This window comes from Pogona vitticeps, chromosome 1 (assembly GCF_051106095.1).
Source record: "Pogona vitticeps strain Pit_001003342236 chromosome 1, PviZW2.1, whole genome shotgun sequence".
NCBI classification, from domain to species: Eukaryota; Metazoa; Chordata; class Lepidosauria; order Squamata; family Agamidae; genus Pogona; species Pogona vitticeps.
Window position 1 is genome coordinate 250,560,176 of NC_135783.1, and position 24,610 is coordinate 250,584,785.

The window sequence follows — 24,610 nt, forward strand, 5'->3', positions numbered from 1 at the left end:
CTGCTCTCAGAGAAACTAGCTGAATTCTTAGTCACTGCCAAGAAGAAAAGCCTATTACACTTCCAAGCAGCTGGAGCCACCACACTATTCAAGCAGCAAAACATTTTTCAAACAGTTCTAGGAGCCTAGCCTGCTGTTTGGTCTGGACGTTTTCCTGCAGGGTGCCTGAAAGAAATGCCTCCAGAGTGAATCTGTAAAAGGATTTCATTGGAAAGTAGAATGACCAGCAAACTCAAGGAAAGTGAAAGGATAACAGAAAAGTGTAACTGGTCTGTCCTCTAAGAACACAAACTGTAGAAGAGGTAAGGAGGTAAGAAGACACATCTCCAGATGGAAAAATACACACCTTTGGCTTCACTTTTATGTTTTCTTCTGGTGACTTCCTGCAGATCTGCACGCAGCTCCGGGCTTTGTTTTTCTCTTGCCTGCTTTCTGTCCTGCTCTCTTTGTACCCGTTCCATGTGCAAAGTTTTCAGATCCACTTTCCTCATCCTAGTGTTGCTTTCTCTCTTCTCCTCACTGAGGACAGACGTTTCTCTCAGAGGACTTGGAGATCTGTCACATGTTTCCTGTTTACAGGCCCCTGCATCTTCTACAGATAGGTTTATAGCAGGACCTTTCCTACGAACACTTATGTATCTCTCTTTACCTTCTCCCAGGCTTATGTGCTGCAATCCATATTCCTCTGCCAGCTGGTGGATAATCAACCTATCATGAGAATTTAATGATGGTGGGAAATTTAATTGGGTCTCATCACTCTCCAGAAACTCCAATATCCTTGCTTTGTGCTTACATGAATTTTCCTTTATCTCAGTTCCTGCTGCCGTCACCTTGGCTGCACTCTGCCCAGGACATTCTACTGGCCTCTCCCCAGTCTGCTTAACTGGTTTTCCTCGTGGCTTCTCACCCTTTGGGGCCAATGCAGTGTTGCATTTAAGTTTCTTTTCTTGTGAGCTTTTGGGAGCATAGTTTTCTGGCACAATGTCATCCAGGTATTCAAAGGCTGTGCGTACTTCTCCATGTTCTCTCATATAATCCAAAAGCCGTCTAAGAAAACTGTGGTTGCCAGCAGTCCGAGAGTCACAGATCACAGTTACGTGGCGCCGGGCACGAGTAACTGCAACATTTATTCTTCGGTCCTCTGCAAGGAAGCCCACTTCACCTATGAAGAATAATACAAGAGTTGAGAAACTCATATGTGTAAAGTAACTAGAGCAACACGTACTGTTCCACCTTAAGCATGTTGACTTAGAAGTATCACTCAGCTGGATGGACTAATTCTCAATTAATGGGCACACCTAGAAGTCTTCATGTGGATTTCATCAATACTTACAGTATTTCTGTACAACTTCAGCAATGCCTCCTTACAATTGTCCTGTGAAGTAAGTTACTTGATAATATGATCAGTTAAACATGCTTTATAAGCTCCTCAGAATGGCCAGACCCTAAGCTAGAAATAGACAAGAAAGTGAGGGTGAATGGGTGCTTGAACATAAATATTATTTATATGGAGCTAGGTGACAGATGTGAAGCAGGCCTCTTTTTCTAAGTGCAACATACAGGACTATGTACAAAAAACTAGATATATGTTGGGAGCTACATGGAAGAATGCTAAATCCACCAACAAGGAAGCTCCTAAATTGAGTGCATTGCATGAATAATCCACAGAGGAGTACAGAGACAAATCTGTTCATTTGTAAACAAAACCCAACATGCATTGAGCTGCAATTGACTCCTCATATGTCAACATCGCACCTATAAGCAGTCAATCATATGGTTAGTCAGTTATAAGCTTTGAAGTTGGAACCACATTATGGCGACCCTAATAGGGCTTTCAAAATAAGTGAAATATTTAAGGAGTAGCTGTACCAGTTCCACAGCCTCTGTTGAGTTTCCACAGTGAAGCGGGGATTTGAACCCTGGTATCTAGAGTGGTAGTCCATCACTCTATCCACTACACCAGTGGTCTCCAACCTTGGGCTCCAGATGTTCTTGGACTTCAACACCCAGAAATCCTGACAAGCAGAGGTGGTGGTGAAGGCTTCTGGGAGTTCTAGTCCAAGAACATCTGGAGGCCCAAGGTTGGGGACCACTGCACTACACCACATTGGGCACCAATATAGCACCATATGATAACAATAAATAATTCACAAGCATACTATTAGAGTATTGTTATAATTACAGTAAAAATAGAGAAAGCTTTCTCTATGCAATACCTAATTCCGGACTTGTAGGGTTTGATTCTGGAATTTCTAAAGTACGTTTAATCCTGGATTAAGCAGAAATTATATCCAGCTGATATTATTCATAGCAAACATGGACATTAGTTTTGCACAGTGAAATCTATATACTAGTAATTCTTTATTTTGTTTTCCTGAGTATAGTCATGGCACTGCTGACACTGTAATTAAAGTTTACCAACTGAATATAAAAAGAAATAATTGGAAAGTTCTAGTTTAAAGTGAATTTCTTTTCCTTCTGCCTCAAGACTCTTAAACTACTCTATCCTATGGATGTCAATGGGACATTCACAAAGGGCATGGATCTTGTGAGGAAGTCAATAAATATTTTGTCAAAAAGTATTTTTTTTGCCTGATTTAACTCATTTGATAGGAACTCTTTGATGTGACTTATGTAAATATATGGGAAACAGTTTGATCATAGGGTTTAATCAGGAGAACAATCGCACAAGGTTTTACATCACAGTAATCTCCATGTTTACTCAGAAGTAAATCTCACTGTCATCTGTGTAGCCATAATAGATCACTGGGAGGGAAATCAATCAATGGATTTCCGATTTGAAGACATACTGCTTTACTTTTTGAGGCTACTTTTGTTCTGATGTGTTGTATGGGGAAGAAAAAGTAACTATCAAAGACAGAATTTCCTTTTAAATACGGATGAAGAACCTTTGATTACTGCAGTTTCAACTATCTCACATACCACAAGGTACGTAATTAAATACCACAAATAGCATCTATGCTGCATGTTAAGTGATATGCAAATGTACTCCACTTTAACCAATGAATTGTTTTGCACAACAAAAACAAACAAACAAAAAATGACCCAAGTGAATAGTCAAATAATGTCTTTTCACTGGTTGAAAGCCCATCTCATTCTGTGGTTTTGCCAGCAGTCATAATGCTACCTTGGGGTCTGCTTCTGAGAAATCAAGTTAGAAAGCCAGCTTAATTCCATTTTATTTTTTAACAAGGAAATGAGTGTTCACTACATGCTCATGTGCCAAATTTCTGTCTTATGATGTGGCTTTTTTTTAAGCCATAGAGGTCCACACTTAGGTCAGATCACTATGATCTGGAATGTCAGAAGTAGATAGCAGGACTAACCAGATGTGCCTGTTAATTAAAGAAGTCCAATTAAAGTTCACATCTGCAGTGGAACTAGGCTGAAGGTATAGGTCACAGCTGTATTGTTCCGGCATGAAATTGGCTAAGGAAATATTTCAAAGAGCCCTGCAGCTACATTTTGCTTGTTCTGAGCTGTTGACACAACTTCAACTTTATAAAGGTCAGAAGTATAGATAGTGAATACTATTTTTAAAAAACCCAATTAACTGACACACATGCATGAGCAAATGTTTCTAAATGATGGGCAGATATGAGCCCTTTCCAGAAGGCATTTATAATCCCCAATTATTTCCTCCAGAATCTATAATAATAGATAGCAAATGCCAAGATGAGTCAGCTCAGCTGCCTTACTTGGTTGGTGGCTGAGTCCCCTGCTCTTGTAGAGAAGTAGGAGACAAATGGAAGAAACAAGTTTTAAGAGCCAGGACTTGTTGCTACCCTTTGAAGACATGCAAGAATTCAACAGAAAGCTGGCACATCAAAGTGCATTAGTCATCAATTTGTGCTTAAGAATTGTAACCTGGAAAATAATTACTGTGTCAGGTACTTATACAAATACAGAAACAACAGCATGCGGTGATTTCTTCTTTTAAGGACATATTGAGCAAGACAAGGTGTTAACTGCTTTGATTCTGGTAACTATAAAGGTTTTTATGTTCTATAAAACCAAAGTACTAAGAACTCTGATGACAGCCTACCTTGGCTCACTATTTTAAAAGCCAGGATACTACCAGTTGCAGCAAAAGGCTTACACGGAACTTAGGCTACCTCCCAACTAGATTAGAGCCATTGAAATGAATGGAGCACGTTAGTTATGGCTAGGGTTGCCAGATGTCAGGCAAAAGGAGGACATGTCCTCCTTTTTAGCCTAATGTCCTCCATCAGGCAGGCAAAGATAAAATGTCAGGCTTTTGTATATTTTATGTTATAATTTTGGATGGGAGGGGGAGAGGTGGAAGGACCCCCTTCTCCCTGGCTTTCCCCTCCCCCACCTGCCCGCCCACCCCCGGTATTTTGAAAAAAAACCTCCATTGAATTTATTTTTAATTTTTAACATGACTGTTTCTTGGTTGGTTCACTAAGAGACATTTACAGTATTGGCAGCTATTGTAATAAAATTGTATTGATTGTGGGTTTAATCTGGAATGATTCAAATGTCCTCCTTTGTCCTCCTTTTTGTCTTTCTATGTCCTCTTTTTAGTACCCGTGTATCTGGCAACCCTAGTTATGGCTAATGAGTCACATTCATTTTAGTGATCCTACATTTCATTGTTATTTGCTGCCAAGTTACTTACAGTGATCCTATTAATTAGCAGCCTCCAAAAGGTTCTACTATTAACAGCAAACTAAAAGCTATGACTTCCTTAATTGAATCCCTCCACCTAATGTTAAGTCTTCCCCTTATCGATTTCCATTTTTTCTAGCATTGTCGTTTGCAGTGACTCTTGCCATCTCACGATATGTCCGAAGAACAAGAGCATTCTAGCTTCTACAAAGAGAGTGTAGGCTTGATTTAATCTAGAATCCGCTGATTTCTCTTTTGGTGCTTCATGGTATCTGTAATGCTCTCTTCCAATACCACATTCTGAATTATTTATATTTTCCCCTTGTCAGTTTTCTTCACTGACCATTTTTCACATTTGTCTACAGTTATTGGGAACACCATACTATAGACAATTTTGAACCTGGTCTCCAGTGACACCTCCTTACATTTCACGATCTTTTTCAGTTCCTTCTTATTTGTCCTTCTCAGTCTTCTTCTTATTTCTTAGCTACAGTCTCTGTTTTAATTGATGACTGAATTCAGGAATAGAAAAATTTTGAACAATTTCAATTTCTTCACTGTCATCAAAGTTATACAATTTTTCTGTAGTCATTATTTTAGCCTTCAAAATGTTCAACATACTCCTTCTTTTCTATCTTTCACATTCATCAGTAGTTGTTTCATGTCACCGCTGTTTTCTGCTAGTAGCATGATGTAATCTGCACACCAGTACTGTTCAGCTATGACCTTTACCGCTCAAGATATGGTCATCTGCCTTCAGTAGCGAAGATACCTTGGACCATGCCACCTTGGACCATGCCACCTTGGGTGCAATGTGATACAATCTAGACATGTAGCCTAGTCTAGCCTCCTGATGGCATTGCTCACAGCTTTCTATCATATTCAAAGCCTCTCACCATATTAAGGTATCTATCCAAGAAAAAGGCTGCCTTTTGTTGGACTGAAATTGCCCTTCAGCCTCTGGAAACAGGCCAGCTTCTGATTCACATCTGTAAGAATCTCACAAGTCCATAGCTAGTTCAGTTCTGCTGGTATCTGGAATTTCAAGCTAAGGTATGACAAAGAAACCACAACTACTGGAGGCTCACCGAAAGGAGCTAGCCATTTCTCCAATATGAAGCCTTGCACCTGTTCTTGTTTTGTCATTTGATTACTCTTAGCAATTTGGGCTTTGTTGACAATAAAATGACTACAAAGCTACATAGTATATACTAAATGTATAGGAACGTGTTCTGATGGTGATCAGACAGTAGATCTGATGGAGATTTGGAAATACACAGCACAGTTGTTTGGTTACTATCTTAATTCCTTATTGCAACTGATACACGCACTGTAAAGCTTGCGCTGTTTGATTCTAGTTAAAATTCTTCTCCAAATACCTCTTCGCTTTCACAGTCAGATTGTCTTCTCAACTACTTCTCAATACCCAGACACTGTTTTGCATTCTAGTATGCAAGTACCTAACCACCAGGGGTTTCAGTAAGACAACTGATGCTTGAACACCTCCTTTTCCAATTTCTCAAAGTAAGAGTCGCTTCTTCTCTTGCAAAACTGTGATACTATGGAGAGGATTCTGATGCATTCTCCATGTATTAGGACACATCACAGAATAGATCCAATTACTTGGTAAGGGAATCAAACCTCTAGGCAATCAAATACAGTTTTTGCTTCTTCTTCTTCTTCTTTGTTTCTCTTTTGCTTCTGTTAGGCATTGGAAACATGTTGGCATTATATTATTTGTCTACTATTATCTGAAAGCTTTTTTCTGTAGACTTTGCTTAGCAATACAGTATTTTCCTATACATTTCTCCTGGACAGCAAACCTGCTACTCTCGATCTGTGTGCCCAACAACGGTTCTCTTCATGTTTGGTGTCTACTGTGTGGAATCCACTTCCATGTGGTCTGACCTCAGGCTGCAGGGCCAAGAAAGCCATCTGATGACTTCACTCACGTTGATGCATTAGGCAGCCTACCAGGAAGGAGTGCTTCCTGCCTCATTCACACAGGAACATGCCTCCCTGTTATTCTCATCTGTGCCCTTCAGCATCTGGTTGCTTTACACATAGAAGAAACTATCATAATGGTGATCTGTGTCTTGTTCCAAAGAAAGGCCAGCTGAAGCAATTACACAGTAATGCCCAGTTTTATGTTTCTAGCCAATTAAGTTTATTTTCATTCTATATGAACCCAGTTAAAACTGACTTACCTTTTCTATTTGATCTCACAAAAGAGAGGACAACAGCCTCTTTCTCTCTTCCCTGGAAGCCATCCACTGATTTAATCTCCAGCTCTGGATATTTATGACACAAAAGGTCCCTTAGCATTTCTACCTGAAAAACAAAGGGACTGGCTGATAAAGATATCAAAACAAAAGGTAAGAAAAAGAAAATAAAAGAAAGCAAAAGGGGGTTCCTGGAAGGCAAATACCATAAATACACTCTTACCCTGAAAGATCCCTAGTATTCAAAAATAAAGCAACACAAATGAATTAACTAATATGAAAAGTTCATGGCTACAGGGAGCAAAAAGAAGTTGCTTCCTCAAGTATCTTCTCTCTGATCTGCTGGAATGTGTTTCAATATTGATCTTACTTACTATTTTAATACAATACTTGTTTAATTCTTTTTAAATACTTGTATACTTGCTGTTTTAGCTTTTAAATACTGTACTGTTTGAATGATGTGAGCCACCTTGGGATTTTTTTGGAAGAAAGGCAGAACAGAAATATTTTAAATAAATAAATTAAAAATGCATTAGGGTTGGAGAAGGAGAGGTGACCTTGCTAACTTATTGAAGCTGCCAAGTGATGGAAGAGAAGCAGGTAAGTTGATTAACTGAATCCCAGCAAATAGAACAAATGCAACAGCAAGCTAAGGAAATGCAATACAATGGAATTCACTGGAGCACCAGGTTCTACCATTATAATGCAGGGATCTCCAAACTACGGTCTGTGTTGCCGTTTTGTCTGGCCTGTTCCCTTAGCCCTGTGGATGCACATGCAGGGGTGTGTGTGGGGCAGGCATGCTTGCATGCGTGGGGCGAGCAATGCAGGCTGGTGGGTGGGTGGGTGGGTGGTTATCTGTGTGGGGCTAGGCATGTGTGTGCACACACACACACATTCCTGTTCCTTCAGCCCTTAAAAACTTTGAAAATATCTAGTGTGGTGCTCACTGTAAAAAGTTTGGAGACTCCTGTTACAATGAATGCATAATAGGAGATATTATAAAGATATTTTAGTACAGGACAGAGAATGTGTGGTCTTTCATGTGACATTTTTCACCTGCAACTACTATGTAGCCATGACCATGACAAACACACTCACCTGAAGGTTGTAAGGGGTAATGACAGCAATATCTCTTGTCTTCACACCAGCTTCTACCAAAGCTTGTACATGCAAGCCAACAAGACATACCTCCCCTGGAAGAGAGAAAACAGACTGAGTCCTGGACATAGAAACAGCCTTTTAACCCTAGAATGGATTAACAGTTTCAATGGAAAAAGCCTGCACTTCATTCTAAGATCTAAGATTATTCTGTGACAGAAAAAGACAGCTTTTTACATACGATTCAATCTAAAATCCATTTTTAAAAGCTATTCCGCTGAAAGAACATACAGTATTTCTTTGTTATGGTGAGGATTACAGAACAAAGGGAAATAAGGTGTCATTATTTATGAGTTCCTTAGTAGCTCATGGTGAAAACAGAAATCATATCTAATAGCCAGACATCTGCACTGCGCACATGTACATAATGTTGCCAAGCTATGTGTCAATCTGCATTTGCAAAGCTTTCAGGGACACGGTGGCTTGTTAGCTAGAGTTAGCACAGATTCAGACACCCAACAGGCACCTGGAAGCCCCCCCCTCAATTAAAGAAGGACCACCTCAAATTTTCCCTAAGAGAAAATGGGGAGGGAGAGAGAAATGTACTCAAAAATCAAACACTCCTCTTCAACAAACATCATGTGGATTTTAAAGTTATTCATTTTAAAAACAAAAAATTAAAATTTTAATTTAGATGATTAGATTGACTTGCATTGTTTTTGTTAACTCGTAAAACCTTTACTCTCTTGAATGATTATCTTTTCATTTGCTATTTTGGAAAAAAAATCATTTAGAAATTATTTACCAACATGGTGTTCAGGCTTTATGAGTTTTTAAATATCCAGACAAAGAAATTATGAGTTCTGTTGGGTCCTTATCCCAAACTCAAGAAATCAGTAGTATATTCTGGCTTACAGACATTAGAACTGCCACATGTTTTTTTCACGACTAATGTCATATTTACTAACATGATATAAACATACAATTCCCAAGAGAAACCTGCCTGGAAACGAACCCACATAGGCCAGAATTTTTATTTTTGATCTGCTTACTTTTAAACTACTAAGCCACCAGAATTAATGTCTTTCTGTTTGCCTCTTTCCTTTAGTGTTTCTAAACCAGTTCTACTGGCACTGATTTCTATAAGAGGCCTGTTCACTATGCAATTTCTACATTAACAACACTTCCTGTTTTCAACTATAGCTCAAATGGTGCGTCACCATACTCAGAATGCGGGTGTACTGCAAGGGTGTGCAGCAAGAAAACTACACATAGGACTGTTCGAAGTAACAGTCCAGACATGACCTCAATAGTCTTCCTGCATTCTGCCACCAAGACCTGCCCTAAGTCAGCGCTGTCTCCACATAGTCACACTCTCTTTATCTCCTCTACCTCACTTGTAGGTCCTTGTTCTAATTTCAGAGATCATCCCACACAAGTGTTCCCTTTTTAAAACTAGGAAGTGTTACAATTAGTTTAGCCTACAACTGTCAGAATCCACTAGCCAGCAAGACCACTCTTATGGAGAAAGCCAGAGAGTTCCAGAAAAATATCTACTTCTGCTTCATTGACTATGCGAAAGCCTTTGACTGTGTGGACCACAGCAAACTATGGCAAGTTCTTAAAGAAATGGGAGTGCCTGACCACTTTATCTGTCTCCTGAGAAACCTATATGTGGGACAGGAAGCAACAGTTAGAACTGGTCATGGAACAACTGAGTGGTTCAAAATTGGGAAAGGAGTACGGCAAGGCTGTATATTGTCCCCCAGCTTATTTAACTTATATGCAGAATACATCATGCGGAAGGCTGGACTGGAAGAAACCCAAGCCGGAATTAAGATTGCCGGAAGAAATATCAACAACCTCCGATATGCAGATGATACCACTCTGATGGCAGAAAGTGAGGAGGAATTAAAGAACCTTGTAATGAGAGTGAAAGAGGAGAGTGCAAAAAACGGTCTGAAACTCAACATCAAAAAAACTAAGATCATGGCCACTGGTCCCATCACCTCCTGGGAAATAGAAGGGGAAGATATGGAGGCAGTGTCAAATTTTATCTTCCTGGGCTCCATGATCACTGCAGATGGAGACAGCAGCCCTGAAATTAAAAGGCGCCTTCTTCTTGGGAGGAAAGCGATGACAAATCTGGACAGCATCTTGAAAAGCAGAGACATCACCTTGCCAACAAAAGTCCGAATAGTCAAAGCTATGGTTTTTCCTGTCGTGATGTATGGAAGTGAGAGCTGGACCATAAAGAAAGCAGACCGCCGAAGAATTGATGCCTTTGAATTGTGGTGCTGGAGGAGGCTCTTGAGAATCCCCTGGACTGCAAGGAGAACAAACCTATCAGTTCTAAAGGAAATCAACCCTGAGTGCTCACTGGAAGGACAGATCCTGAAGCTGAGGCTCCAGTACTTTGGCCATCTAATGAGAAGAAAAGACTCCCTGGAAAAGACCCTGATGTTGGGAAAGTGTGATGGCAAGAGGAGAAGGGGACGACCGAGGATGAGATGGCTGGACAGTGTCTGCGAAGCAACCAACATGAACCTGACACAACTCCGGGAGGCAGTAGAAGACAGGAGGGCCTGGCGTGCTCTGGTCCATGGGGTCACGAAGAGTCGGACACGACTAAACGACTAAACACACACACACACAGCAAGACCACTCACCATATATGGCTGGATGGTTGTTGTGAATGTTGTAGACTAAAGAAGTACCTTTTCTGAGCTTTGAAACTTTGCCCGAACGTACAGGCTTATCTGTTTCTAGACATGATGTCCTTGGGCTTTTGCACAGACCCCTGGAATGCACCCTGACTTTTCCAGTACCTAATTATTCTTATAAACATGGTCTATTCTGAAAGAATAACAGCATTCCATGTCTAGTCGCCCTGGCCACGTGACCACAGAAACTTTCTATGGACAAACGCTGGCTCTACGGCTTGGAGACAGAGATGAGCACCGTGCCCTAGAGTCAGACACGACTAGACTAAATGTCAAGGGGAACCTTTACCTTTACCCTATTCTGAAAAAATATTGTTCCCGAAGCTCAGTCAGACTGGAAATCTTCCTGTGGGGTCAGCACAGAGACAAAGCTTCACAACAGTTGCTAGGCAGATTTATGTATCTTAAGACACTGTTAATCAGGGTTTTGACTTTACTTTCAGAGAAAGTACTTGCTGTATATGCCATCCAAATGGCTAGGCATTTGCTATTCTATGAACCGTGTCTTGTTTGCCCAGAGAGGTGACAAAGCGTGATGTGCCAAGGCAATTAAAAGCAAAGGCTGCCAGGAAAGTTCACTGTTTCAACTGGACAGCTGACAGCTTTGCTTGTCACTTTAGAGCCTGTGACTTCAGGACAGTTATTTAGATGTCAGTTACTGTTTTTTGCACACATCACAGCAGCTTTTCCTTTGAGTTCCTTCAGCCTTTACTAAGGAATCTTCCCTGAAGCTAGAAGACTTATATGACAATCTTCCAACCTTTCAACAGTAACTCCTCCTCCTTATTGCTATTCTGAATACAAGCTATTCACTGAGTACATCTCACTTGTTTGGTTCAGAGATGGTGTAATCCAGATGTTGCTGAATTACAATTCTCACAGCCTTATTGGCCAGATTGATATGATGAGCGTTTGGAACCTGGAGCCTAACAACATGCAGAAGGCCACACATTCTCTAAACCTGACATCTATTAACCCCTACCTAATGCAGCAAGATTGTTTCAAACAAAAATGGCAAATGGAATTCCATTCTACCTAGGAACCTCTATGATCAATGGGGACATATCCACCACCTATTCTCTTTCCTCTTCACAAAAATCTTAAAGTGGCAATCTGGGTTTAATACAGCACAAAAATAAACTCAAAATAAAACAAAAACCAAAGACACAGATGTAGATGTTAAATCTACAGGCAGGTGCCGGGCAAAAATATCTGTTAATAATATCTAATGAAATGACAGGTTACCCACCCGTAATTGTAGTTCTTCGAGTGGACCTCTGTGATTCACACCGTGGGTGATTCGTGCCTGTGTGGAACCTCATTGGAAGATTCTAGAGCTTCTGCGGTAGTAATGAGCACATCAGAATATGCCCCTCCCCACCCGTATAAGTACCTTGGTGCCAAGCACCCCCTTTCAGTTGTGTCAACTGCTGCTTAATAGTAAGCAAACAATGGCATGACAGAGGGGAGGACGGGTGCGATGTGTGAATCACAGAGGTCCACTCGAAGAACTACAATTACAGGTAGGTAACCCTTCTTCTTTGTGGCCTCTGTGAATCACACCCTGGGTGACAAATACTCTGTCTTACTCGGAGGCAGTCTTAGGCTTAGACAGTTTAGCTTGTTTAGGAGGGACAGGCTCCAGAGCTGGAGGAGTTTCAGTAGGTCTCTGATGTTTAGAAGTTGTTTTCGAAGTTGAGGACTTCGGTATTGACGGTTTGGATTTGTGTATCTTCCGAGGTCTTAAACGATGCAGACGGAGAATCAGAATGAGTTGGTGCAGCCAATAGATGTTGTTTCGATGATTCAGTAATGGCTTTTTCCATTACTTTGGTTTGGGAAGTGGCCCCACAGGGAGGTTGGGCCATTTGAACTGGTTGTAAGGATTATTCCCAAAGTCGGAGTTTTAGCCTCGAGAGGCAAGTTCGAAGAACTCCATGCTTAAAATTTTTGCAACGGGTACAGGAGGAAGCTTGATATTTTTCTCCCAAACAAAAAGGCACTTAGTGTGTCCATCAGAAAGTGGGATTTTATTATCACAGACTAAGGTAAAGGTAAAGGGTCCCCTTGACATTTAGTCCAGTTGTGTCTGACTAGGGCGCGGTGCTCATCCCCGTCTCCAAGCCGCAGACCTAGCGTTTGTCCATAGACAGTTTCTGTGGTCACGTGGCCAGCGCGACTAGATATGGAATGCAGTTACCTTCCCACCGTGGTGGTACCTATTTATCTACTTGCATATACATACTTTAGAACTGCTAGGTTGGCAGGATATCACAGACTATGAGGTGCTTAAATGGGCCCAAAGGGGCCATGAATAGGAGAAATAATTGAGGAGAAAAACCGATGATTGAAAGGGGGGTGCTGCAGCCGGAGGCGAGCAAGGGGTAAGGGAAAAAAAAACTCTGATGATAGTGAGTTTGATCTAACAGTTTAAAAGAAAAAGATTGATAACAGAAAGGAATCAAGAATAAGCTCTCTTTCTCTTTTACTCACAGAAGCAGAATTATGAGTCTCTCAACATGGCGGTTGAAAGAAACTGAAAGGGGACACTTGGTGCCAAGGTACTTATATGGGTGGGGAAGGGCATATTCTAATGTGTTTGCTGCCGCAGAAGCTCTAGAATCTTCTGATGAGGCTCCACCATGATTCATACAGGCCATGAAGAAGAACAGTTACATCACCTAAGAATTTTCATAGCCTATTCGGTTCAGTATGTGGAAAGAAGTCTAATGCTATCCAACTTTTGATATATATCATTATCTAACTAGATCTGCATATTATTTATTAGCAACATATTGGAAAATATTTTCCACTCACCCTGGTGTGGTGAATTCTGAGTAAACACACACATTAATTCTTTTCCACTGGCAGGATTTTAACATGAGTCAAAATAGATTCAGAATACTCCTGCCCACGGAAGGGTGGGGGAAGAGTTATGTTTCACCATTTCCTGTCTTTTATGTGACTTCTAGCAGCCCACTTCCAATGATTCTGATGATATCTCAAACCTTTCCCCAGAAGGGATTTTCAGTGATGGAATTGGTTAAGGCTGCTTTTACCTTGTTCAGCCAATGGAAAAGTTCCACTGGATAAACAGCTTCCAGATGCCAGAAACAACCCATTCATCCTTTGAGGCTTTTGTTGGGTTAAACCTAACATTGTGGGAAAGGTAATCAAATTGATCAGAAATCCAAATATCAAACTCAGCTGTTCCAGCATTACTTTTTGATTTGATTGCAGTTCAGCATTCAGGTATGGACTACATGTCCCCACATGACGTATGTTCTTCACTTTCTCACGGTTTCACTACAGAATTTCAAGATTTCTAAATTGCTTGCCAGCAAATAACAGTTTCCACTCTCCTCTGTCCTCCTTCGACTGTAAGGTTTTGCAGTAACAATCTGCATAAGGTTGATGAAGCTCTTATGTATGACTAGGGAGGTGGGAACACCAACCCCTCCTAAACTTGCCAATGATGTCGTCTTCTCAAAGGTTCTTTCAATCAACGGAATGCAAAAGACTGAACTACATAAGTACCATTATTCTGTAGAAATGTGGCTGATAGGCTACGGGTGACCCACTTATTTTAAGGTGTTAGTATAAATATTAATAGCCCAGCATCCAATAAATTTCCTCTTATATGTTCATATTCCAACTCCTCTTAACATGCAGTTAAGATCCTGTATGGATCTAGTTTGTTTGTTTTTTTGTTTTTTTTGTTTTTTTGCTTTTGTAGAGCAGATGTTACTGTATTGGATTTTAGTGTGTCTGGTTTTAACTAAACTGTTTTAATTGATGTTGGAAGCCGCCCGGAGACTCTTGCAGAGTGCAGGCGGCATACAAGTCAAATGAATGAATGAATGAATGAATGAATGAATGAATGAATGAATGAATGAATGAATAACTGAACTACACAGAAACCCCCCAGTGCTGCTCCACACTTTACAGAGCATCTGTAGTTTAGTAGGAGAGGATGTATTGTGTATGCAGAAGGTCCCAGTTTCAATGCCAACATTTCCAGGGTGGTCTGAGAAAGAAGCCCTCTAGATCCCCTGCCAGTCAGTATTAACAAGACTGAGCTAGATGCATCCACAGTTAGGTTCTGGAATAAAGCAGTCTCCTATGTGCTTTGCTCTTTTACCTAGCAGACGCTGAATCAAAGTACCCCATGTATAAAGGAGATAACGTGAAATATGGAAGCTAGAGGAAACAAATTGAGAAAAAAAGAAACAACAGCACAAGAGAGCAGATCAAGCAACAATACCTTGGTTTCCTTTTGACTGTTCGTCTTCCACATCAAGCTCAAATAAGCCGCAGCCAGCAGTATCTATGAGCAGCAATGGAATACTAGTTTCTTCTGTGTAGGCCACTCCAGGCAGATCCCTGACAAGTTACCAGAAAGACTTGTGACCTTACAACACTGCAAAACCAGGTTATCTATGTATCTTTGATACTGACCAGGAAATCAAGAAATACCCGATTTGTGCTCTAAATATCGTATTATTCTTACTCTTTTTACCATTAATTGCATAATTCTTTATCAATACAAAAACAGATAAAAACAATTATGTGCAATCAAGTCAATATTGTTTTAAGTGCTATTTTTTGACACTATAATTTCCCCCAGCATGCTAGGCCTGATATATTGGATATAAATTGTAACAAATCAAGCAACCTTCTCGCTCATTGGTTTTTAACTTATGGTCTGCAGACCCACGGGGGCCTGTGATGTCTTCACGGAGGGTGTGCAAAGGCTTGAAGAAATGTTATGATCTTTTACAGTTAAAACAGAATGGATGAATGAATGAATGAAAACAAGAAAGAAAAAGAAAGGTAGAACAAAATCTCAATTTCCCTTGTTTGTTTGTTTAAAACTTTGCTTTTCCAAGCTACTGCCTCCATTAGAAACAAGCAAAGGTAAAAAATGGTTATGAAAAAAACTCTTTGATAGCAAATAACTGATATTTCTGCACACAGTAAGAGCATGCCAGTGAATGATGCTGAGCGCCTGAGAGCATGTGACATTTCTTGCTACTGTGAAGACAGACAGAAGCCACAGAAAAAGAGAGTCGGAGTCAGTCAGTGTCAGTGTGAGTGAGTGTTCAGACAAACTTTGTGATATTTCTTCTTCAGTTTCTGCTAATAAAATTGTTTGGTTATTGTCAGGTAAACTGACTCTTCCATATTGTAGTGAATTTGTAACAATACACTTTGGCTGAGCCTCAGAATGGACCGTTGGCTGAATCTGAAATGTAAAATAGCAGATGCCGTTGATGAGGATGCATCATGTTCAAAGCAAAATGAAGCTTCTTCCAGTCATCTTAAAAAGTGTCACTGTTATAGCAAGGAACACCTGTCAATTAGACCCTTCATCAGAAACTTTACATAAATATTTCAAGCACTTTAGGGTTTTAAATCTTGAGTTACGTCTTGGTGGTCTGTGACAACAAAAGACATTTAAAGAGGGTCTGTGGTACAGACCAGGTCAAGAACTGCTGTTCTAGCTTAACATTTTTTTTTAGTACAGAGGGCTGCATCAAAACTATATCACACATTACAGCACGATACATAATGTATATACTACTGAATACTGTTCTCCTTGAATGATACTTGTTATCTAGTCTCAGGTTTCAGTTAGATCCTTTGAGTGATGTTACTAGTGGCCCCAGAAGTGTCAGTGGCTTCAAGTACTTTTCACAACCTGTGGCTGGTAAATTAACTATGTGGCTCTTCCTCAACAAATACCCTGACTGTGAGTATTTCTGCTCTGGCAACCTCCAGATTACACTACAGCATGCACTGTACATGGTGCTCCCTCTGAAAGCTGTCCAGAATCCTCAACCAATCCAAAATACAGCTGAAAGGCTACTTCCTGGAGCTAGCAGTTCAGAACACACTACTGGTTCTTGTTTCCAGGACACAGGCTCTATAGATCTGGATCTCGATATATGCCGTCAGCTTCCTATTAAGCCATATTCTCTTTGTGAGTCTAGAGAACATGATAGCTGCTTTGCCAATGTGTTTATCCAGCTCGACATCTAGGGAGAGAATGTCGGAGATTGTTGAGCCAAGATAGACAAAGTCATGAACAACCTCCAGTTCTTGTGTGGAGATGGTAATAGAGGGAGGTGAGTCCACGCCCTGACCCATGACTTGTGTTTTCTTCGGGCTGACTGTTAATCCAAAGTCTTGACAGGCCTTGCTAAAATGATTCATAAGTTGTTTCATAAGTTGTTGGAGCTCTTCGGCAGAATGGGCAACAACAGCTGCATCATCAGCGAAGAGGAAGTCCCACATGCATTTCAGCTGGACTTTGGTCTTCACTCTCAATCTAGAGAGATTAAAGAGCTTTCCGTCTGATCTAGTCTGGAGATAGACACCTTCTGTTGCTGTTCCAAAGGCGTGATTCAGCATGACAGCAAAAAAGATCCCAAAAAGGGTTGGCACAAGGACACAGCCCTGTTTCACTCCGCTTCAGATGTCAAAGGGATCTGATGTTGAGCCATCAAAAAATACAGTGCCCTTCATCTCCTCGTGAAAGGACTGGATGATGTTAAGTAGTTGAGGTGGATGTACAATCTTTGGGAAGTGTTTTAAAAAGGCCGTCCCTGCTAATCAAATCAAAGGCCTTTGTAAAATCCATGAAGGCCACAAAAAGTGGCTGTCGTTGTTCCCTACATTTCTCCTGAAACTGTCTGAGGGAAAACACCATGTAAGTGGTGGATCTATTAGCTCGAAATCCACACTGTAATTCTAGATAGACTCTTCAGCACAACGCAGGCAAGCAGCTTCCCTACAAAGCTGAGAAGAGCGATCTCATGGTAGTTATTGCAGTTGCCCCTGTCGCCTTTGTTCTTGTACAATGTGATGATGTTTGCATCCTTCATGTCCTGTCGTACTCCACCTGAAAGCAAAGACAAAAGATTTTGTATAACTCGGTGGTGATGGTCTCTTTACAGCACTTCAGCAGGGATGTTATCCTTCGCAGGTGCTTTGCCAGAGGTGAGAGAATCCAAGGCCGCTTTTATTTCTGCTAAAGTTGGTTCGCTGTCCAACTCTTCCAAGACAGGCAGGCACTTGATGTTATTTAATAGCTCTTTGGTTACTACATTCTCTCTGGAATATAGCTCAGAGTAGTGCTGCACCCAGTGTTCCATCTGCTGATCTCACTCCTCGATGATCACACCTGTAGCAGATTACAAAGGAGGTGATTTCTTCTGTATTGGACCTGCTTGATACCGTCATACATTCCCTTGATATTACCTGTGCCAGCTGCTATCTGTATCTGAGAGCAGAGCTGAAGCCAATAATCGTTGGAACATCTCCTGGCAGCCTGTTGGACTTTGCTACGAGCAAGTCAAAGCACCTGCAAGTTGTACTCACTAGGACAGGCTTTGTATGCTGCTAGAGCTCTCCTCTTACCCTCGATGGCTGGCATCAATTCTTCCGAATGGGCTTCGAACCAGTCTGCCGTATTTTTGGTCTTCTTGCCAAATGTGGACAAGGCGGTGTTATAAACAGCGTCCTTGAAATGTTCCCATCGTTCAAGTGCATTTGCATCAGCCAGGCCTGGAAGGGTTTCCTCAAGCGCTTGGACAAATTCCTCCACTTTTTTTTGATTGCAAGTCTTTCTGATGTCAATACACGGTCTCCCTTCCTTTTTCATCAGATACAATCTCTTTGTTCGTAGTTTTACTCTACTACACACCAGGGAGTGATCAGTATCGCAATCAGCCCTCTGATAACTGCGTGTGATTGTACTACTAGGAAGGCTAGAGCATCTAGTGAGAATCTGATTAAGCTGATGTCAATGCTTTGATATTGGATGTCACCATGTCGATGACAGCTGTCTTGTGCACATCATCCATTTCCTGCAGGTTGTCAGAAAAGCCAGGGGGCGTTGTCCGAACATTCCAGGTGCCCAACTTTAGGGCAAAAGTTTTCTTATGACTGTTGCATGATGCAGGATTATCGATCTGCTTATCGCCTTTCACCCTAAACCCCATGCATCCTGAGAGGTTAACAGACCGTGGAGAGGCAGCACCTTATTGGCTGGGCGCTGCCCAGCTTAAGATGAGCAGTAACTACCTAGCGAGGTGCAATGCCCTCTCCCACCATCAGAAGTAGCCCCTGGTATCATGTTCTACACCAGTTAAGCAAGGACTTATAACTGGTAACTGCTACTTCCCATGTTATTTCAATGCTGTATGCAAAGCTGGAGTGTCCTCTCCAGAGCACGAAGCCTGGATAAAATAATATGGAGGATAAGCTGTTACCCAAGCAGCAAATCCCCCCTCTCCATATCACTGAAATAGTCCAATGGAAAGGCAAGAGCCAAAACAACTGGTTCCAGCAATGTCGCAGGAGTTGCCAGAATGGCACAAACTACCTCTGGGACTCAGGCTCCGGATTTTGCCTTGAGGTTAACTCCTGAAGTGTTTTCCATCAGTGGATATAGCCACAAGGCAGTAGAGATTTGAAATCGGAGTTTTCATTCTCCTAGATGGCTGCCTTCTAAGGCTGACGAGCCCCACCTACCCGGGCTGCTCCCTAATAGTGCGAGGATTAGAAACACAGGCCTCCAGCTGCTGGACCTTGTCTTCCAAGAGGGCCACCAACTTACACCTAGAACATCTGTACCCAGGCACCTCATTTGGCAAGAAAACAAACATCCACAGGTGTTACAAGTGCAACAGATCCTGCACTCTCCATCTCGACTGTCAACTACTGCTGGGACAATGATTTATCTTACCATAGAAGAGGCTTAAGAAATCAGATCCTACTAAATAATGGAGGAATTGTCACTTTCTTTTATAAAATATTTGAACTAGGCTAAGATAACATTGAGAATACATGATCTAGAAAAAAATAGGTAGGGCCAAGTTGAGAGAAAGTGACAGGCCTGAGATAACTGGTGAAATTTATGCGTCAGTAGGGCTTATAACCTTGATCTCCCAATTCCTAGTTCAACTTTGTCACTTACCCCACGCAGGCCCTCTCAGATCTTGAAAATAATGTCTTGTTATGCAGTTATACAAAAGGCATAACTTTTAGGGACAAATTGACAGCTTAAGAAATCTCCATAGGCATTATGTGTTACATGACTTGGCCCACAGTTTCTCTTCCCTATGGTATTTTTGCAATCACACTAAAAAAAAAATCCAGTTTTTGCAACAAAGAGACCTGGAAATAGTTTTCTTTTATGTTTTAGTTTTAAAAATAGGAGTTAAGGGAAGAAAATAATGGCTCTTTTAAAGCTATTTCAGGAGCTTGACAGGAACATAAACTTAACATATTTGGGTTTCTGTTTTGTTCTTCTACACAAAAGGAAGTCTTGAAAATTTTGTCTGCAGTGGTAACACAGCTTTCAATAATCTCTAGTATCAGACAAATTACAGAACGTGGGAGTTAAAACCTCATTTAAATGGTGCCAAAGTGTAAAATATATGTAGGCTTCCACAGTGTGGCTGCTTGTATGTTTTAGTACTCAGGAGCAAAAGCCGCATCCTTTGATGTATTACAGGAGACAATGTTTTGACAGGTGTGATTTTAGAAAAAGCACAATGCAGAGTTGTGATAATCTCCAATGGGGGTTGCTTTAACATCAATTTTCTACTTAAAGAAGCAATACTAACAATATGCATTTGAGTACTGTAGCAACCCCAGACCTACTGGAGTATCCCACCCTGTAGTTATGCTGCCACCAACCATTCGCTCTACCAAGTCACCCAGACCAAGAATGGATTTTAATAAACAAAAGAACAAGGTTTATTGAAAAAACAAACAGGGTAAATAAAAGGATCAGGTAAATAGGATACTGGAACTTGGTATAGTCCCAATCATACACATACAACAGATTGGTTCTCACGGAACACTTTAAGGTAACGCACAGACCCTGAACCTATCAGTTCTGGCTACCTAGATAGAAACCTGAACCTATCAGGTATGTACTGTCTGACGAACAGTTGTACCCAGTCTGACCCACAGACTCCAACTCCACTTCTCCACGTCAGCTCTCCTACGATGGACTTCCCCCAAATATATATACAGTACAGCTCCTCCCCCCTGATGTCCCGCCTTCCACTCCCCATAGGATGGAACTTTCCCTCCAAACCCATGACAGACAGGTACCATCAGTGCTGTATGTGACACCTTCCCCCTTTATAAGTTGTTTTGCGGGGGAAAAGCTAAAGTGCTTTTCTCCAACAAAACAACCAGGATCAAAACACATAAACAGTTATACATTATAATACAATCCCATAACCCATACTTACTCACTCTAGGTCAAACATATCACTTATGCATTTAAACATTAATATTTGCAATACATTAAGTTACCTTTATTAATACAAACCAAGCTTGTTCAATAAACAGGTACATTTAACTTTTGGTCACCAAAATATACACAGTCCATGGTTTCTTCGCCGTCTTCACTCGTCGGGTCTTCTTGACAAGGCGTCAGCAACACAGTTCATTGCCCCTCTGACCACCTTCACTTCAAAGTCAAAATCTTGCAGGTTTAAAGCCCACCTCATAAGTTTACTATTATGGGTTTTCATTGTCTTTATCCACTGCAGTGGTGAGTGGTCTCGTCAGCCCTGGAAGGCAGCCCATCTAGGAGAAGGACCACTCCGAATTTAAACCTCCACTGCCTTGTGGCTATATCCACTTATGGAAAGGGCTTCAGGAGATAACCTCGAGGCAAAATCCGGAGCCGGAGTCCCGGAGGCATTTTCTTTCATTCTGCCAACTCCTGCGACGTTGCTGGAACCAGTTGTATTGGCTCTTGCCTTTCCACTGGACCATTTCAGCGATGTGGAGAGGGGGGATTTGCTGCTTGGGTAACAGCCTATCCTCCATACTATTTTACCCAGGCTTCGTGCTCTGGAGAGGACACTCCAGCTTCGCATACAGCGTCGAAACAACACGGGAAGTAGCAGTTACCGGTTATAAGTCTCTGCTCAATTGGCGTAGAGCAGGACGCCAGGGGCTACTTCTGACGGTGGGAGAGGTCATTGCACCTCACTAGGTAGATACCGCCCGCCTTAAGCTGGGCAGCCCCCAGCCAGTAAGGTGCTACCTCGCCACGGTCTGTTAACCTCACGGGGTGCGTGGGGTTTAGGGTGAAACCCGACAAGCAGATCGACAACCGTGCACCATGCAACAATCATAAGAAAACTTCTGCCCTAAAGCTGGGCACCTGGAATGTACGGACAATGACCCCTGGCTTTCCTGACTACGGCTTTCCTAACGACCTGCAAGAAATAGACGATGTGCGCAAGACAGCTGTCATTGACATGGAACTGAGTAGACTGCAGATGGACATTGTTGCCCTGCAAGAGACAAGACTGCCAGACTCGGGATCTGTCAAAGAAAAAAACTTCTCATTCTTCTGGCAGGGAAAACCATCGAATGAGACCAGGGAATATGGTGTTGGCTTTGCAGTCAGAAACACTCTCCTGAGATGCATTGTTCCACCCACTGTGGGGAGTGAAAGAATCCTGTCTCTGCAGCTCCACTCATCAGCAGGACCAGTAACCCTCATTAGTGCATATGCACCAACACTGTCATCCACTCCAGAAGTGAAAGACAAATTCTACGACGATCTGGCAGCTACTATCAAAAAAGTCCCTGAAAGAGAGTCACTGTTCATTCTTGGAGACTTTAATGCTAGAGTTGGTGCTGATCACAATTCTTGGCCCACTTGTCTAGGCCGTTTTGGCATTGGAAAGATGAACGAAAATGGCCAACGCTTACTGGAGTTTTGCTGTTACTATGGTCTCTGTGTCAGCAACACATTCTTTAATACGAAGCTGCAACACAGAGTTTCCTGGAGAAATCCAAGATCCAAGCATTGGCATCAGCTCGATTTGATCCTCACTAGACGTTCTAGCCTTCCTAGTGTTACGATCACACGCAGCTACCAGAGTGCTGATTGCGATACTGATCACTCCCTGGTGTGTAGTAGAGTAAAACTGCGAACAAAGAAATTGTATCACATGAAAAAGGAAGGAAGACCACGTATTGACATCAACAAGACTCGCGATCAAAGAAAAGTGAAGGAATTTGCCCAAGCACTCGAGGAAACCCTTCCAGGTCCAGCAAATGTAAATGCACCTGAACGATGGGAACACTTCAAGAACACTGTCTACAACACTGCCTTGTCCACCTTCGGCAAGAAGACCAGAAAGATGGCTGACTGGTTCGAAGCCCATTCGGAGGAGTTAATGCCAGCCATTGAGGATAAGAGAAGAGCTCTAGCAGCATACAGAGCCTGTCCTAGCGAGTACAACCTGCAAGCTCTTCGAGCCGCTCGTAGCCAAGTCCAACAGGCTGCCAGGAGATGCTCCAATGACTACTGGCTTCAGCTTTCCTCTCAGATACAGATAGCAGCGGACACAGGTAACATCAAAGGAATGTATGATGGTATCAAGCAGGCCTTAGGTCCATTACAGAAGAAATCTGCTCCCTTGAAGTCTACTACAGGTGTGATCATCCAGGACCGAGCACAGCAGATGGAACGCTGGGTGCAGCACTACTCCGAGCTATATTCCAGAAAGAATGTAGTAACCGAAGAAGCATTAAATAACATTGAGTGCCTGCCTGTCTTGGAAGAGCTGGACAGCGAACCAACCCTAGCAGAAATAAATGCGGCCTTGGATTCCCTCACCTCTGGCAAGGCACCTGGAAGGGACAACATCCCTGTTGAAGTGCTGAAATGCGGTAAGGAGATCATCATCACCGAACTGTATGAAATCTTTTGTCTCTGCTGGAGGGAAGGTGGAGTACCACAGGACATGAAGGATGCAAACATTGTCACGTTGTACAAGAACAAAGGTGACAGGGGTGACTGCAATAACTACCGTGGTATCTCTCTTCTTAGCGTTGTAGGGAAGCTGCTTGCCCGTGTTGTGCTGAAGAGGCTCCAGGTGCTTGCAGACAGAGTCTATCCGGAATCACAGTGCGGATTTCGAGCAAATAGATCCACCACTGACATGGTATTCTCCCTCCGACAGTTGCAGGAGAAATGCAGGGAACAACAACAGCCACTCTTAGTGGCCTTCATAGACCTTACAAAAGCATTTGACTTGGTTAGCAGGGATGGCCTTTTCAAAATACTTCCCAAGATTGGATGTCCACCTCGTCTCCTTAACATCATCAGGTCCTTCCACGATGGAATGAAAGGCACTGTAGTTTTTGACGGCTCAACATCAGATCCCTTTGACATCCGAAGCGGAGTGAAACAGGGCTGTGTCCTCGCACCAACACTTTTTGGGATCTTTTTTGCTGTCATGCTGAAGCATGCCTTTGGAACTGCAACAGAAGGTGTCTATCTCCGGACTAGATCAGATGGAAAGCTCTTTAATCTCTCTAGATTGAGAGCAAAGACCAAAGTCCAGCTGAAATGCATGAGGGACTTCCTCTTTGCAGACTCTGCTGAAGACCTCCAACAACTCATGAACCGTTTCAGCAAGGCCTGCCAAGACTTTGGACTAACAATCAGCCTGAAGAAAACACAAGTCATGGGCCAGGGTGTGGACTCACCTCCCTCTATTACCATCTCCACACAAGAATTGGAGGTTGTTCATGACTTTGTGTACCTTGGCTCAACCATCTCTGACACCCTCTCTCTAGATGTCGAGCTGGATAAACGCATTGGGAAAGCAGCCACCATGTTCTCTAGACTCACAAAGAGAGTATGGCTCAATAAGAAACTGACAACACATACCAAGATCCAGGTCTATAGAGCCTGTGTCCTGAGCACACTCCTGTACTGCAGCGAGTCCTGGACCCTTTGTGCCCGGCAGGAGAGGAAGCTGAACACCTTCCATATGCGTTGCCTACGACGGATTTTTGGTATCACCTGGCAGGACAGAGTTCCAAATAGAGTAGTCCTAGAACGAGCTGGAA

The 24,610-nt window shown here is 42.1% G+C and overlaps 1 protein-coding gene across 2 annotated transcripts in view; it reads right to left on the minus strand.

Moving 5' to 3' along the window:
• Positions 1–24,610, minus strand: part of IGHMBP2 (immunoglobulin mu DNA binding protein 2) — a 108,759-nt gene that overhangs the window by 16,256 nt on the left and 67,893 nt on the right. For both annotated transcript variants that reach the window (XM_078383592.1, XM_020784088.3), the window contains exons 10-13: positions 14,964–15,082; positions 7,977–8,071; positions 6,861–6,984; positions 347–1,162 (exon numbers count right to left, since the gene is read on the minus strand). In XM_078383592.1, the coding sequence (XP_078239718.1) occupies positions 347–1,162; positions 6,861–6,984; positions 7,977–8,071; positions 14,964–15,082 (1,154 nt within the window). The remainder of the gene's footprint in view (positions 1–346; positions 1,163–6,860; positions 6,985–7,976; positions 8,072–14,963; positions 15,083–24,610) is intronic.